Source organism: Patiria miniata, unplaced genomic scaffold (assembly GCF_015706575.1).
Source record: "Patiria miniata isolate m_02_andy unplaced genomic scaffold, ASM1570657v1 HiC_scaffold_17, whole genome shotgun sequence".
NCBI lineage: Eukaryota > Metazoa > Echinodermata > Asteroidea > Valvatida > Asterinidae > Patiria > Patiria miniata.
The window spans coordinates 1,930,475-1,947,415 of record NW_024037055.1 but is presented as its reverse complement, the minus strand read 5'-3'; the positions used below and the strand labels follow the sequence as shown (position 1 = coordinate 1,947,415).

At 38.3% G+C, this 16,941-nt stretch overlaps 2 protein-coding genes across 4 annotated transcripts; one reads left to right on the top strand and one right to left on the bottom strand.

Annotated features, from left to right (window-relative positions):
• The first annotated feature begins 379 nt into the window (after window positions 1–379).
• LOC119723375 (membrane magnesium transporter 1-like) lies at window positions 380–4,276 on the top strand. Of its 2 annotated transcripts, none has more exons than XM_038193982.1 (4): window positions 380–491; window positions 1,257–1,309; window positions 1,602–1,705; window positions 2,896–4,276. In XM_038193982.1, exons 1-4 carry the CDS (start codon window positions 416–418, stop codon window positions 3,014–3,016), a joined length of 354 nt encoding a protein of 117 aa, XP_038049910.1. In that variant the 5' UTR covers window positions 380–415; the 3' UTR covers window positions 3,017–4,276. The 2 variants fall into 2 exon arrangements, with proteins under 2 accessions (XP_038049910.1, XP_038049911.1); XM_038193983.1 differs by lacking the exon at window positions 380–491 and adding an exon at window positions 744–774.
• A 297-nt stretch (window positions 4,277–4,573) lies between these two features.
• On the bottom strand, window positions 4,574–16,697 carry LOC119723374 (kidney mitochondrial carrier protein 1-like). 2 transcript variants are annotated; one of them, XM_038193980.1, is made up of 8 exons: window positions 16,476–16,697; window positions 15,188–15,609; window positions 13,312–13,459; window positions 12,655–12,937; window positions 12,144–12,268; window positions 11,657–11,801; window positions 9,029–9,109; window positions 4,574–8,432 (listed from the first exon to the last, which is right to left on the bottom strand). In XM_038193980.1, the coding sequence occupies exons 2-8, from the start codon at window positions 15,249–15,251 to the stop codon at window positions 8,391–8,393; spliced, it is 888 nt and encodes a 295-aa protein (XP_038049908.1). In that variant the 5' UTR covers window positions 15,252–15,609; window positions 16,476–16,697; the 3' UTR covers window positions 4,574–8,390. The 2 variants fall into 2 exon arrangements, with proteins under 2 accessions (XP_038049908.1, XP_038049909.1); XM_038193981.1 differs by having other exon boundaries at window positions 16,557–16,697.
• Window positions 16,698–16,941: the final 244 nt, after the last annotated feature.

Sequence of the window (16,941 nt, the reverse complement as noted above, 5' to 3'; positions counted from 1 at the left end):
AATCCTGGTGGTGAAGATGGTATAGCGCCGCGTGTGCACCACTGCACTGCTCCAGGCTAATCGAATTTCGTTAACAGCTGGTTTAAAGTTTGAGCATGTTTCATGCCTGATCACTTGAAAAGAAAACAGATCCAGGCATTTTGCCTAGCTGTACTGTCACTTAGGCAAAAAAATATTATTGCTATATGATGTTCATCTAGTTGTAAAACGTCGTATACTGGCCAAGGTAATTTCATACACACTTTCCTCCAACAAATGGGCCTAGGCCTACACTATTTTTTTTTGCATTCCTTGAAACAAACAAAATAGCGTAACTTTAACTCAACCTACTTGCAATCAAGTTGAATTGAAACGCACTTACGTATCTAGGTCAATTATTTTCAGCCATAAAACAGCCGTCGACCGCTAAACCAAAATGGCGACGTTCAGCGGCTTTATCCTCGCAGTTGGGTTTTTGGGACTTGCACATGCCGGTTATTCCGCTGCCCAGCGTAAGTTAAACATCACCACCTCGTCCTTCAAGCTGTATAGCATTGCTCGTTTGAAAAGCGTTATGGTTTGTCGATGGGATAGTGTAAAAATAAATCGTTTTCTTTCATTGTGTACGACCTGACGAGAGCGAGCATGCATCATCATTCATTTGCGCAATATGAAAACGCCCTCTAACGTTTTGAGTGGCATGTTTTTATGGACTTTCTTTCGAGCCTACTAACAAAATAAATTTGATCCCTGTTAAAAAAGGCTTTTATCGTTTCAAAATGACTTCTACAAAAAGTACAACCTAAAACAATATTCTGTTCCTAGGTTTTCAAGATTTTCAACTGTATTCTGAATTTTTGAATATAATTTTTTATGACATTCTTAAAATCACTCGGACTTTATTTGGGACAGACCGTACCACTGTGGGAGTTTGCTAGGGACATTCAGACCCATTGCCGACGACACTTGACGCTCATGTCAAGCGCTATGGCTTTGTGCACATTCAGAATAAACTTAGTCCTGCATACTTTGCCCCATCAGCCCATACGCTGTATGCGCACGTGTCGTGGTATGCGCACGTGTCGTGGTACTGTGTGCCGTCCATTGCCAATTGAGCTCTCTCTCGCAAAAGGCGCCATCTTCTGTTCCTGGACGGAGTCCATTGTCGAAAAGTCTGCAGAACTGTAACAGATGTACATGATTTAATGCACGTTTTTTGGCCATATTAATTTCCAGTGTGCACATTTTGACTTATAAATACGCTTGTCTCATTTCAGACAGAACGTATTTGCGGTTAACAGAGCAGGAGTTCACCAGATTACCCATTGATGTGAGTACAACGGCCTCATTCTTTATCAACCATTAGGCCTATTTTCCCAGATCTTTCAAAATCCAACAATTGAGGACCAAGTTTTTTGTGAACAGAAATTATTTTGCCAAATGAATGATTGGTGTTCTTTTACAGTGGAGAGTCTTGGAGGATGCACTGAAATTCAAAGAAAAAATGCGTGAGGTTTTAATTCATACATATGCACATGAATGTACTGTATTTCATAAATATTATGAGCTGATCATGAAATGGGACATGGTTGAACCTTTTTGAAAATTGTTTAAAATCACAGATAGTTTGCCAGGGTCTGGTTAGTCTTCTGATCACCATATACGGCGTGTTGAACATAGCCGGGCAGTTCCGTGGAATCAAAGCAATGGCTGACATGGAAAAGAAGTAAGTGATCAATCATTAATTGACTAAAGTGAAAGCAAGTTTCTTGATGTTCTCGATAAATCGAGATAGAAGTTTAAAAAAATTCTAAGGGAGTGATATTTAGAGCAACACAGGAACAAATTTTGTCAACGTTTTTTAGTAAAACCTAGTCTCGGATCTGCTTATTATATTTCATTTGAATAATTTATTCCGACGGTTTTAAAAGTTTGATTGATATTTTTTAGCAATGCAGAGATTTGTACACACGCAATTTTATTTCATCGGCTGAAATTACTTCCAATTTTAAAAGACTAAATATTACACCAATTTCGATGATTCACTCAAATGTTGCAAAACCCGTGCTGGATTAGATTACTACTTCCTAATATACAAGAGGCACTGCAAGTAAACAGAATTAAATCGATTGTCTGACGGCAGTGGGGCTCAGCTGTTTATTCTATCCCCAAGGCTCATTGATTGAACCCATGTAATCCACAGAACATGATGATCGAAACTCTAAGAAAACAGCAGCGTTTGGAAAGCATGACCAAACCTTGAGATTAAAGTGCTGTTTATTTGCACATTTACTTGAGCCTCAATTTGTTGGGAAATGAATTTTACACTGGAGCATATTTGTAGCAAATATCTATTCCCCAAAAATGTATAAAAACTATGAGACATCCGTTTTTGGTAAAAATGTTGCAAAGTGCACTCTTTTACACATTGAAAATGTTGCGTGCTATTCCTAACAACTGAGGGTGCTGTTGCTGTGGTCATGTGGTGTCACTTTTTAGGAATACACTCTTTGGATTAGGGTTTTTCTCTTCAAATTTTAAACCCAAAATTCTGCTTATAGAAAAGTGTTCTTATCGTCTTACTGTCATGTACTGAAACAATGAATCACGTAAGGCAGAACAGTAATCATAGCAAACCCCTACATTTTCAGTGACTTTTTGTGCTGAAGCAGATGTGAAACTGAAGGCTCTGCCTTGAATTAACATCACAGTTTTGGTCATGAATATGGAGATTTACATTAGCATTAAAACCAAACAGGCACCAAACCGCCCTTAAAATGGCAATTGGAGGATTAAAAATAAATTAAAACTTGAACACAAAGGTTTATTTCAAAGATTGCATATAAAATATTTCCATTACGTGTACATGGGTCCTGGTAACTTCGATTAATTTCCTTTTTTTGGTTGGTTAATCAGATCTTTTGACACCGTGGGCAACAGACCATCCTTCTTCATGTTCCGGCACCGCGGCCAGGCCATGTTTGGCCTGAACCCAACCGGCAACAAAAACGTGGAAACGTTAGAGCCAGCCACGTGATGGACAAAGAAGGATAACGAGCTGGTTTGTCAAGAATACTTCATACATCATGGCCCCCAAACAAAACTGTGCAGACTCACATTGGCTGAATAGGAAAGCCGTTTAGTAGGAATTGATTAATTTATTTATTGAATTTGCATTTCAGATTTGATTAAGCAATACTTGCTGTAGAAAACAAGGTGGGGGCAGACGGCTATTGCTATAAAACAATCCCGAGAATTTTTGTAAAAAAATTGTTGTCAAATACATGTATAGTCTATGAATAATCTTTAAATACATGTATTTGGAGGTGGAAAGCAGTGCAGTAAAAGAAAGAGAAAACACCAACCACTTGTTAGCAATTTATGATTTGCTGAAATCGTTTCTATAATCACTTCTTACTGCTAGTGGCAGTTGCCAATAAAAACAAGAAGCCTTTTTGAATATATATAAATTCCTTTGTTATTGCTTTGTAATCGAAGATTTTAATATTGTATTGATGTCTCAGTTTTTTGTATGTTTCTGATAATGAAGAGTCTGGCAGCGTTATCAAAACGAACAGTCTCTCAAAATCAAGAACAACCTTCTTTAGTTCACAAACCAAACTTGCAACACCTTTTCTTTGAAATTCTTTAAAAAACAAAAAACGAATTACATTTACGTCAGTGCCCTGAAGAAATTTCCCAGAATTGTAGATGCACATGCGGCGACAAGTTAAAAGCAGTCACAGCCAAGAATTCACCTGCACATTTCTTTGATTGTAACAAGTACAGCTAACCCTGCACAGATGGATATGTTGATGAATTTATTCCACGGAATTGAATCAATACACCAATGAATATTTAAGAACCTTGTCTCCAATTACGTAAAGTGCAAGCGAACGGAACCTTTATTGTTGATGGGAATTTTTTGAGTTTTGAGGTGTCATCTCATCTGAAATTGGATGGAACAAAATTGATGGAATAAATCTGCCCAGAAGGCAGTCCAAGTTGCATGTCAAATCGCTATACGAAAGTTACAAATTGTTAAAGTCAATTTTGCTTTCAGGGAAAAGGTGTTCTTTCAAATTGCATTTTGTAAAAATGACACGACACCCCTCGCCCCCTGGCAAACCAGCCCCTCCCCAAGCCCCCCCCCCCCCCCCCGTAGCCTTGAAAACAAAGAGCATCTCTTGCATTCAAATGTCAAGGGGCTTGAGCACAGAATAGTTGTACAGTAGTTTTGTTGTGAAATTTGAGACACTGAATTCAGTATTTGAATAAAAATTGAAAAAAGTCGAAATTTTTCTTGCCATGATCATTTTGGAAAAAGCGTTTTTGAAAGGAATTTTTTTAAAGAATTTTTCAGATTTTAATTGTGTTACTGTGGTATCTGATTATTAAAGATTGTTCTTATTAATGCCATCTGACAGCTAGAATTTCATCAAAATTTCCTACCGACAAAAAAAAAATATTTATTTCAAATTATGAAATTAATTAAAAAGCCACAAATTAAACGTTACCCCTTATCGAAACCCTAAAACTACTTCAAACTAAAAAATCAATCAAGTCAAAATCTACCAAATATTAAAACAGGAACTTTCAGTTCTTGCATAACTTTATTGGTTCTCAATTGAACTTGTTTGCAAGCAAAATACTTCCAAACATTCCTAATCAACACACCAAAATACGTTAAAACTTTCCAGATTCGAATGACATTTGAAATTTGTACACCACTAATTTTCAATCTGTGTTACTATTTTAGGCACGCCGATCGCACAAATCCTAAAAACTTTGGTTAGGAATCATGAAACACTGGACAATTTATAAATGATAGTTGGTTGTTTGAATGGTGCAGTACTGTACTTAATGCCTGCCATTTCAGTGAACCACACAAAGAAACCAAAACAGCTGCTCACTTCAAAAAACATCCCTAATCAGATACAATTTGGAAACAAACTAAATTAGGAATGCCACACGAGATTTGAGAGCGACAACTTTTCTCCATTTCCTTAATTTTGGAAGGAAGGGGCCCTCTGGCTATTTAGGCGTATATAATTCATACTTTTTGTGTGCGATAACGTCAGGATGGATAACAATTTGGGGTCTCGAAGCTTGCTCTGATTATTAGAAAACAACTTAATTGGTTCTTCAGCTAGGTTTTTTTTCTCCTCCCGAGAAATTCAAGTAATGACAAATAAACAAGTGTCCCCCAAGCTTAATTCAAATGCAGCAAAACACACTAACAGTAATTCTTTTACAACGAAACACCTGGTCTCGTTTAAGTTCTTAACGAAGAACATTTCATGAAATTGAATTGAACTGCTTCAATCTGCTTCCGACCGGATTGATCTGAAATATACAAATCAACAAAATTAGTTGGCCCGACGTTTCGGTCGTAACAAGACCTGCTTCAAAAGAGCATTGTTTGTTTCTTGTACCTCCGTCATTTGCCTCTGAAGCATATCTTGTTAAGAGCGAAACGTCTGGCCAGCTAATTTGGTTGATTCGCAGAAAACTTCATAAAGCTGCGACTGAATTTGATATATTGTCCGAATCAGGGCTTTAAGTTATAATGCCCACTCTATCGAAGTGCCTCCAACTTTATTTGTTTCACGTATTATCACAAGTGGGTGTTCTTCACAGGGAGCTCATATGTAATTCTCGGCAAAGTCCTTTGGTAAAGTGAATGAGAAAAAAAAAGCAAAAAACATTTCTCGATTGAAATAGAACTTAACTTCCATTTCCAGTGTTATGGGGCTCAAGTAGAAATGGAACCAAACTCAATTGACTTGTGTTACAATGGAAATGTGCTGTAAATAAATATACTACTAGTCTGAGAACATATTTTAATGTTTAAAAATAAAGGAAGCAACTTTCTGCCTTTGAAAAAAACGACAACTTGAAATTGACTAGAGACAAATGAATAACTTCACATAAAGTAAAAGAACACACACAAACCATTTCCTACAAATTATACAAATGAACAACTGAGAAACACTTTTGAAATTATATACAAAACTGTATTAATTTACAGAACTTACAAAAAAAATTACAAAATCTACATTTTTCCTTTTGAAGTCAAGAGTGACCAAGAAGTGTGACCTCATTTTCAGTCCAAAAATAAAGCGTTAAAGAGTTATTTTTGGCGTAATTGTTTCAAATAAATAAATCTGATTTCAAAGCAGCATGTCTCTGAAAATGAACAAAGGTTGAAACCAACCGATCTGTTGTCCCTATCCACATTATAACCATTTAATGCACATGTAATATGAATGCACAGTATGAAAAAAGGGGCTCCATTGTTTTTCTATGATGGCCAAAAACTGGCACGTTTGTTCCCAGGGCCCTCAAATAGCCTTCAGAAAGAGCTGGTATTGACATGGGTAGTGTGTACGACAGCTTGAGGCTTTTAACTAACAAATATTCCCCATAGTGCGGCAAAACAAGATATTGTTTTTGTATCGGTAAAAATGCTCGGGGTTTGAATTGTGACCCGAATAGTGTATTTACAGAGCACATTCCCTGAGAGAATGCAATTATTTCGATTGAATAAAAAAAGAAATAAACCAATTGCCATTTTGACGCCGTCTGTAAACACTAAAGACCTGAGAAACTTGGTTGATTCGGTTCTTGTAAAAGCAAAGGGAAATATTTGCCATGACAATACTGCAGTGAATAACACCAATACGCTGTAATTCCCAAAAGCCTTTATCACTTTGCAACACATATAGTACAGCAGCTAGGAGATGGGAAAAACACAGTCAAAATATGTCCAAATCCAAGTAAGCTGTTTGATAATCTTTCGGGATAAATGCAAATGATCCTTTATTGAACCTGAAGCTGTGGCGTCTGTTCCAAATCAGCAAGTTTAAGGGTTAAAAAGTGTGATAAACACAGAGCGACTTTTTTCCAATTACAGGGATGTGATGTCTGTCTGGAACAAAACACCTGCATCTGGTATTCACTTAATCAAGTCATGGAATCGTTCTTGTGCAAAAATGCTCTCATGGATGGGTACAGGTAACGTCGTAGTTTTATGAACATAACTGTCGATACTGTAAGGGAGAAGCGGAGGTACAAAAACTCCAACAAGAACTGAAGGGTAATGTAGTGCCCCCCCCCCAAAAAAAATGTTTCACACTTTTTTAGTTTAAAATGTAGGATGCCTTACATGTAATTTAAAGCAGATTTTTATACTTTATGGGAGAACACTAAACACGAAAAAAGTCGACAACCTAACCAAAACTGAAATGCTATTTTTTTTTTTAAATGTCCCAGATTCTTTGATCCATTGAAGCCCTTCCATACAATCTCGGCAAATTGGCAATAAATCCTGTGAAAATCAAATTTCGAAGAGCGATCGCCATGAAAAGCCACCCATGCAAAATGCAGGCTGTTTGTCAAAAATAGTTTGCGATGTACAGCGTCAATTTCCCAAGATTACGTGCATTCAGAGACATTGCATTCCACGAGTATGGTTCGGTGAGCACAAATGAAGCTTTAAAGGCAACATGGATCAGAGGATGCAATATAACCCTGGAAAGCTTAATACAGCTTGTGAGGCAATCCTCAAAGGAAAAGTTTGTTCAATAACAAGATTGCGGATTCCTCATGCCTTTTTTTGTTACTTACTGGCATCCTTAATATGTCCGTTTGTCCAATCTAATGCAATTTTCCACTGTTCGGTTTTGACTTAAAGTATTTTTAGTTGATATAGATGTGCGTAAATCACAGAAATAATAGTTATGGGGTATTTTTAACATCAAGGTACAGTCAAATGACCCGTCTAGGTAAATTTTTGTTTTTGTTTAATTTCTGATAAGACTATTTCAATTTAGGCTGGCACCAGAACAAAATACAGCGATGTCGCTCTTGTACAAATCTGGGAATTGGTCAAAATCTTAAATCCCTTGAACTTGAACTTGAAATTGTTTTTTGACTTTATTACATTTCGGAGAACAAAACGCAGCGGACTGAAAAATGAAACAGAAATATTAATAAAATAAAATCAAGGCAACTCTTGCAAACTTTGCATTTGTGCTGTGACAGTAATTAGTAACGATTAAACAAAAACATTCTAAATAATTATGACACCATAATCAATGAAAAAAAATAGTTTATTCTTAAATGATTAAATTTCCAAAAAAGAAAATGTCGCAGATGGCTTTGAAAACACCACTATTTTTGCGACAGTAATTTCAACTTGTGGTATGTTAGTGTTTACAATTTTTCCATAATTAGATGTGTTTTTCAAGATTTCTGTCCCTTTTTCATTTTAACAAACCACCGCAGCATGAACTTGCTACTGCAAGACCGATCAGGGAAATACTCAAATAGAAATTTAGTAATGGTGAGTAATCAGTGGCAAGAGACTTTAGAAAAAAAATAGAGCTGTGCTATTCACTGGAGGGCCATCATAACGGGAGTTTCTTCATCTGCTCGTACGTTATGAAGAACTGGGGTGATAGAACAAAAGCTAAGGAAATGAATACCTAAACAAGAGGAGTAAATTTTTGATAGTAGACAAAGACAAATTTTTATAAAAAGGCCTTGGTGATAAGATACCTACAAACTACGCCAACTTGTTTGACAACAAAAGAACAAATTGTGTTTTTGAAGCCAAGTTTCTCTGCCTTTTCGTTTGACAAGTTCATTTTTCCCCTCTGGGGGATTCATTATGACAAGTGCATTTTTCCTTTCTAAGGTTTTTTTTTTAACTGGGGATGAATTTACCGAGAGTTGAGTTAGGCCTATTGCATATTGTACAATAATGCAGTTCAGACAAAATGATCTTGCAAGATCAGTTTTGAATTATAATAAGCAGAATGTCAATTTCTTCATCAACTTGTTGTGTACCTGCAACACAATATGGGAGAGAGCACATCTTTTTGTTTCGACAAAAATTTTAAAAGGTCAGACAATGTCAGATGTACAACCATAGTCTCACCCTCTGCTTATCTTTTGCAAAGAAATTTGCAAACACTTGGTAAACTGAACGTCACAGTTTCCATTAGGCATTTATTTTGTGCAGTTGTTTGTTTTAAAAGGATACAATGATATTCCACGGACCGAGTCGCACCCAAGTTGGTATGAAGCCCTTATACAGAGCGGAGAAACCCTCGTACTTGAAAGTCTGAAACACAAATGGGAAAAACAAGTCTGAAATTAGTCTATCAGACGCAAACACTCTTGACTCTAACCAACCACCCTCTTGAGGTCCTCGAGGCTCGTAATTGGACAGTAGCCAGTCTGAAAAAACACCTGCTATTGATACTTGGGAAAATCCAATCATGCAACCTTGTATTAAAATGAACCAGGAAAGACTTCAGCAGCAAATCATCCCTAGCTCCTACAGCATTTTTCCAAGGACTCTCTTTAAATCCTCCCAAATGGATCCATCTTCAGTAGCCGAAACGAAACTTTATGCGATGGCGCAACTTCACCCGCACCACAATTTGTGGCGCAGGTCTGCATAACATTTCAGTTCTGACAATTTCACAAAAGTCTCATAGTTCGTAAGTCCGTGACTTGTGCAATAAATTATAGCATAACTTGTACGATCATTTTGGGTGGTGTAAGTTGTGGCGTAGTGACTGAAAATGACCTATTTTACAAGTAAATTGTGATCATCATGGAGCCTTCATTGCTCAATGTTGATACAAGACACTCGCAGCTTTGTGTATGAGGTACATTGAATTGCTATTTTACTCATGACAGAGTTTTTAGAGTTGCCGCACGATTCCGAAGAAATTCAGACAAAATGATCTTCAAAATGGCGGGATGAGGTACATGTAATTCAACAACTTTTTCATGAACGAAGGAATTCATTTGCAAACAGCCTTCGCAAATGCTGTAATCCTCCTCCTCAGAATGTTTAGATTATTGAAAACGCTGCGCAGCTACGCCATGTTTCATGAAAGCGATCATTAGTTTATCACGCAGCTGCACAACACATTTGTTGCGCAAGTCCTACGCATGGCGCAAGCTACGTACGTTTTCGTGAAATCGGCCGCAGAGGCCCAAATGACATATTCTTTGTACTTCTATTATTTAATTATAAACTTCCAAGGGATTATAGGCATAAAACCCTTTGAAAAGAGAGCGAGAGAGTTGACAGGCTCTAACAATTTATGTGCATACAAACATATACTTGTGCCTTTATGCGGTATCTCCATAATCAATATACAATTTGCACACAGAACCTCAATGCACATCAAAATCTATCTTCAAACTTCAGGTCAAGATATTCAGAAATTGATGAATGAGGAGAAGTGCATAGCCAGAGCAATCTTCAAAATACATTGTACTTGGCAGAGTTCTCATCAGTTCCTGCCTATTAAAAAATGACAAGAACTTTGTATTTTTGTCCATCAGGGCCATTTATGCCTTGAAATCTATTGATGTACATGTTATTAAATTTGATGTACATGTTATTAAATTTGCCGTACATGTTATTAAATTAGTCGCAAGGACGACTGGAGAATAATTACTACGCCTGTAGTACACATTTGAACATTGCTGTAAATGAATACAGCCACACTGCTGTGCTGAACATCTGGTAAAGATATACCGTATATATGAATATATGATCACCCAAGAATATCGAAATTTTTCCGATCCGAATATCAATAATGTGAGGGGTTTCGAGAAGATGAAGAAAAACATCAGTGTTTTTTTTAATCATACGAGTTGCATTGTTTCACTGTTTGTCAAAAGCTGGATTTTGGTCGACAATACACACATGACTTGAAAGCTTCTGTGAGGTGTATTAGCTCTATTTACATAGCCTTTAAAATCTTTCAAATATCAGCTTGTCAGCTAACTCGAAAAAATAACAAAATATTGATGCATATTATATTATCATAAATCCCTATTGAAAGTCTATTTAATTTCAAACCAGCACGTCCAATTTAGGTTGGTGCCTGGCACAAGTAAAATGAGATCGGCGCATTGTGAATATTTGAAAATTCCATTGAATCCATATTTGAATAACTGAATAATAAATTATTTGAAACTGTACAGCACAACACAAACATCTGCCTGTATCTGACTTCCCTTTTGGCTCCAAATCTAGTCTTCAACTTCATGTACAATCAAAATGTTACTGGTAACTCTGTCACTTTTATAAGAATCAAATGTACATGCTCTCCTGCATGAAAATGTTTTAGTGAACTGGCCTTGTACAATTTTGTACGTGCTGTAATGTAAATTAGCAGTGTAACTGACGTTATCAGCAAGGCCATTAGAAGGCAGAAATTTGATAACAAATTGACCACGCACGTGGCACAGGGAAATTTGTTCAATGAAATTAATTCACCGATGCTATTAAATAAATTCTATACAAACTTGATGCGAAGAAACATGATGTGAAGTAACAAACAGGCTCATCGATCTCCATTAGTAGTACATTCCAAGTGAAGTGAGACATTTGCTTATAATTGCAAGTTTTTGGTTTTTTTTTTGTTCTGGCAGAAATAATGCAATAATAAATATTTGCACATCCAGTGATTGCACATGATTGTCATTAATTTAGTTATTATTAGTGCCAGAAAAAAATTGATTATGCCACCTACTGCTTTAGCTTGTTAAGCCTTGTGACTCCAGAAGTATTTCACCTGACATTGCTGCCAATTATGAAACGTCTTCCACTGTCATCATAAAAGAAGGCTAGGTACCATACCTTTACTAAGCAGTCTAGCGAGTTCTTGTATATGTGCTGGGGTCTCGAGTGGTCTCGCAGATTTCTTTGATTCATCAGCCGCGTTTTAACGACGTCTATGGGAGTGGAGGCGACAGCCCCAGCAAAGCCAGCGATGAAGCTTGCTCTATAAAAAGAAAAAAGACAACAGAAATTTCAATCAAAATATCACCCACTTTCAAGTGTCAATTCGTTTTCACTGGCAAACACTGTTTAACATTGGATGTCACCAGACCATTTTAAATGGGGGGGGGGGGGGGGGCAACAGACTTGCTGACAGACCCTCCGTGCTGTTTTTCCAGTAACCCAGCCATCATAAAGCAATTAAGGGGGGGGGGGGTGGCTAGACACAACTGCCTAATGGAAGCACTGAAGTGGATGAAATTCTGAACTGGAAGAGATTTGTAAGATGAGTGTACAAAAGAGGGTCAGCACCACCACTAAGGAAGCAAAGTGACTATCGACCTACATGAAGTGCGTTGACATGGTGTCTCCCAGCCACTTGTTGTCAATGATCCACTTCTTACACCAGTCATAGACTGGGAGCTCTACCCCCGCTACAACCGCGGCTCTTTGGGCAGTTGGGACCACACCCTAGAAATGAAAACGAAAATCACAGTGAATTTCACAGTCACTCAAAGTTCTTCTTTTAAAAATTCTTGCATCATGACTGTGCAGAACCCCTCCATTGTGGTTAAAGAAACTCTAGAGATGTGGTTGCTTGGGAATACAACCACTGTGACTGATCTGTGCTTTAAATCGACATTGGATAACAGCGCACACACGATTTTAACATAACTGGCTCTGTGAACACGACACAAGTACCCCCCCCCCCACCCACCATGGTTAAAAAGACAAATCAATTGCAGGACTTCTGGGTGGTTCAACAATTTCTGCCAAAAGTCCCTGTAATGCCAGACCACTGGCTGTCAATTATGCTCCATACTCATTATTGTACAAAGATGCGAGACTGCGCGTACCCTCCACAGTCCCCTGGTTCCTTCCTCCTGGAAGATGTTGACGAAGGAGCTGATCATGCCGTTGGTGTTGGCGAAACTGGCACCCTGCGCCTGCATGCGGACTTTCAGCACGTCAGTCGGGTTGGCAATGGAGGAGGCAATCACGCCAGCCGCCACGCCGCAGACGACGTTGACTAGCAGGGTCTCATTTTCCGGGTTCTCCACCAGGAGACGCTTGAAGGAGTGGTAGCAGCCCATCTTGATGGTGCCGTAGGAGGCCTGGCGCAGGATGGCCGGTCTGATGCTGATGAGGAATCACATTCACATCATAATGAATATATTGGGTAATAATCAAGAAATCCTTACACAGTGAAAGCAGACTCCAAACTCAGGCTTTGACCTTAACAATGCACTATGTCCTATTTTCAAATTTCACTGCTATTTTTCTAGTGCTACAAAATTACTCACTTTTGAATGAGACATAAAGCTGAAACAACAAACCAACTTTTAGTTATGGAATTATTATTTTCAAACTTTTCAAATTATTTGTAGCATAGACTGGTTCCCACCCCCCACCAATATCAATTATGTAGGGACCCGTTTGATGGTAGGGTGGATCTGATTGTGTTTACTGCCTGCTCTAGTGGTAAGGATGCGGATATAAGCAGAAAGACTTACCCAGAGTATAACGCCTTGATACCTTCCTCTTTTGATATCTTGACGAGTGCGTGGGTCATCCCACGGTACTTCAACTCCCTGTAGTTGCTCCCCATTCGCTGGCCTTGCACCTGCAAACGCGTCTTGGTCAGGTCAATGGGGAAGGTGCCTGAATCAAACAGGTTTGAAAACATTTGGTTTAACATGCGATTACATCCTCTTTATTAAAAGATGGGGGGGGGGATTACACTGTGAGAACTTTTCAATCTTTCATTTTAAATAATAAGTATTGAAGTGCTAAAATAATGTATTGTGACACACACAGCGTGAACATGCACAACATTGGGTACATTGAATGGACAACCAGGTTTTTTCATCTTTTCTCAGGAACAGTAAGACATAAGTTAGTTTCCTTTCAACCAAACCTTTGAATAGGATAAGTTAACAATCAAAAATCATAAAATTGTCAGGGATTTTATGCCGTAATTTCCCTTTAATCCTTTTATCCAATGCTATGCACACTCTGAAGTACTTGTAAGATGTTCACAAGATTTTTTTGTGATTTCTGGAAGGTTAGCCAAAAAAAACAACCCAAAGCTAAAAAAGGAAGTTATTATTGGCGTGCACACTTTACAAATACTGGAAAAAAATGTGCAGAAAAAGTGCAAATTTAATCAGCTGTGCGACAGGTGTCCAAATATGCGGAACAGCTTTTCTCACTGTTCACAGGACTTCCTGCTAGACAGTTTATTTACATTTTGGCTGGTCTGATGTGCAGAGAGTGAAAAGTACAAAGCAATGAAAGTCACTGCTGGCAGTGCTGGGGGGAAAGTACATTAGTTTTTGTTCATTTTAACACATGCAGCCAAATTTAAATGAGAAAAATGCATGAAAATCACCAACAGCTGTGCATGTGTAGCATTACTGTTTTAAAAAAGAGAGACCACATAAAATGATCAGTGCAACATGTACCCTGACATAAATAGGATGGGACACAGTTTCTCGTGATTCATTCATAAGCAAATGTGTGTATGACAGTTGATAAGAGTGCAGTTGTCTTTGAGCTTGATAATGTAAGTGCGTTGCCCCTGCAAAGTTGGCTGAACTTTAGCCGCACTATCAGTTTGTTATCCTTGTATACATGTAGGTCTGTACTTGGCACAAGTTCATGTAGATTATTATCAAGGTAGTGGTGTAGGAAGGACTTGTTGTTGGTCATGGCCGGAGGGCTAGCCTGGTGTCCTGTTTGCACCTATCTCACCGGCTGACTGACTGCCATTTGTGAGCTGGGCAGTGCAATTGTACTGGATTACCCCACAACACCAATGGGTTAAATATATTGTGTAGACCACATGCATGAAAAGAATTCCAGTCGAGCCGAGCGCCATTCCAAATCAAATGAATAGAAGTTTGTGGGCTCTGGGACCAGCTTTATTTGGCTAGCCTTGTCTTGATTACTTGTTTACACATTTACTTGTTTACTTGTTTACTTGTTTACTTGAATCACAGTCACAAGTTGTTTAAAGGTCACAAGCAACTGGGGATGCACAACCACAAAGGACTGGCCTTGTCACGTTTCATTTGAGTAGTTTGTCACTTAACATGAGACGGGCCTTGTGATTGACTTGTGATTGACTTGTGACTGACAAGCAATTGACTTGTGATTGACTTGTGATTGACTTGTGATTGACTTGTGATTGACTTGTGACTGACTTGTGACTGACTAGTGATTGACTTGTGATTGACTTGTGAGTGGCTTGTGAGTGGCTTGTGAGTGGCTTGTGATTGACTTGTGATTGACTTGCAATTGACTTGCGATTGACTTGCGATTGACTTGCGATTGACTTGTGATTGACTTGTGTGACCACTTGATTACAACCCTGTTCATAATGCTTACCAAACTCAGCGGCCACCGAGCCGATGCCCCCGTACACAAACGGCCGCCAGTCGCTAGCTAACATTGTTCCTTCTTTAGTTGTTCTTCAGTCACAGATGAAGATCTTCGCAACTTTGTACACAGTACTTTTTAAATGAAAAAGGACTTGAATGCCTCTCTGTTCCCAATGACTGCGACTGTCCTTCACAAACTGAAAAATAGGTTTTGACCTTCCAACTTGGCAGCTTTAATTTTGTCAAAACACAAGTTGGCTTTCAAGAAGTGGTATAAAAGTATAAGCTCGGGCACCAACTCATGTCCCTGAGGAATTTCTACTACGCTGGTGAAACTGTTCCATGGTGTTTATGCAGCTGTTTCACATGTTTATAACTGGCAAATGATGAAAACTATTCGCTGGGCTTCAAATAACTTCAAGTTGGTATCTACAGAGAAACAAAACAGGTTTTAAAATGGAAATACAGAAAACAACAACGCAGTTTGCTTCTTTCTTTTTTTTAACTCACTCTGAACAAGTTTAATCTTATTTAGAGCAGTTCTTATAGAAAACTTAACAGTTTCTACAACCGGACAGGGTTGATTCTAGTTGCAACATAAACACTCTGGAACCTTTTTTGTGGAAGTATTTTAACAAGAATTCTTGGTTATATGGGGAGAGTCAACTTCCCATACCTTTGGATGTGAACATCTTTCCATTAAATTGATGAAATACCTCGAATCTCTGCTGCTTTAAACAATCTTTGAAGTTTGAGCACTAAAGAATCGGACAGAATCCAAACTTAGTGTTAAATATTTATGACTTTCTTCACAAAATCAAATCAACAACAAATGTAGAGTACTTTACTCAAAATATTTACGGTATGCACCTACTCGACCTACCCGGTTACCGGCAATGCATAAAGTGACTTAGTAAGGCTTATATTTTTAATTAAAAACTCCACCACCAAATGTCAATTACCGGTATACCCAGTAGCTTTATTTTAACATCACAGAATATTTTAATAATCAATGTTTGGGCTTGAAATGCTAATTTAGTAATTACAATGTCCATATTTTACTTCTTTCTTTTTTCAAAGGAGGAAGGGAACACACCCAATGTAACTACTACAAGTACCAGGCCTGCTAGTGCTGGTGTATTCTGTGAACATGGTGAACAGGTGAAAATGACAGACAGCCTGCCGTCTTCGTGCGTCAATGAATTTTATACGCGGCGCCGGCCGGGCCAAGCCGGCCGGCCGGCCAGCCAGCTGCGAGCGTGAAAACACTTTTCGCACGAGGACTTAAAACTCACCTTGTAGAATTTCAGGCTACCTCAAAATTCACAGGCAGTTAACCAGAATTATTGTGAACAACCTACTCAATAAGAACGTACTTGTTAGGACGACGTAAAAGGACGAGAAACGACGAATTCTTCAGCGGTCAGATAGCCTCTAACTTAGTGAAGTCACAGGATACATGTGATGAAACGAAGTTAGGGAAAAACACCAACGTTCTTAGTCTGGTTTCCGAACCAGTTTACATTGATTTTCTGAGTGATGCGAGTCCGAAACACGACGTCTTTGCCTTGTTTCTGTTGTGCAGAAAACAGCCGTTGAGCATGTGCTGCCGACGTGATCACCGGTGACTTTTTATTGTGTTCATTGATGAACCATGAACCATGCGTGAACCCTTGTTGATCAAATTATAATCCATGCATATTTTTTTTTAGCTCTTTTACTTTTTATTGACTTAATTATGACTTAAAATGAGGGAGTATA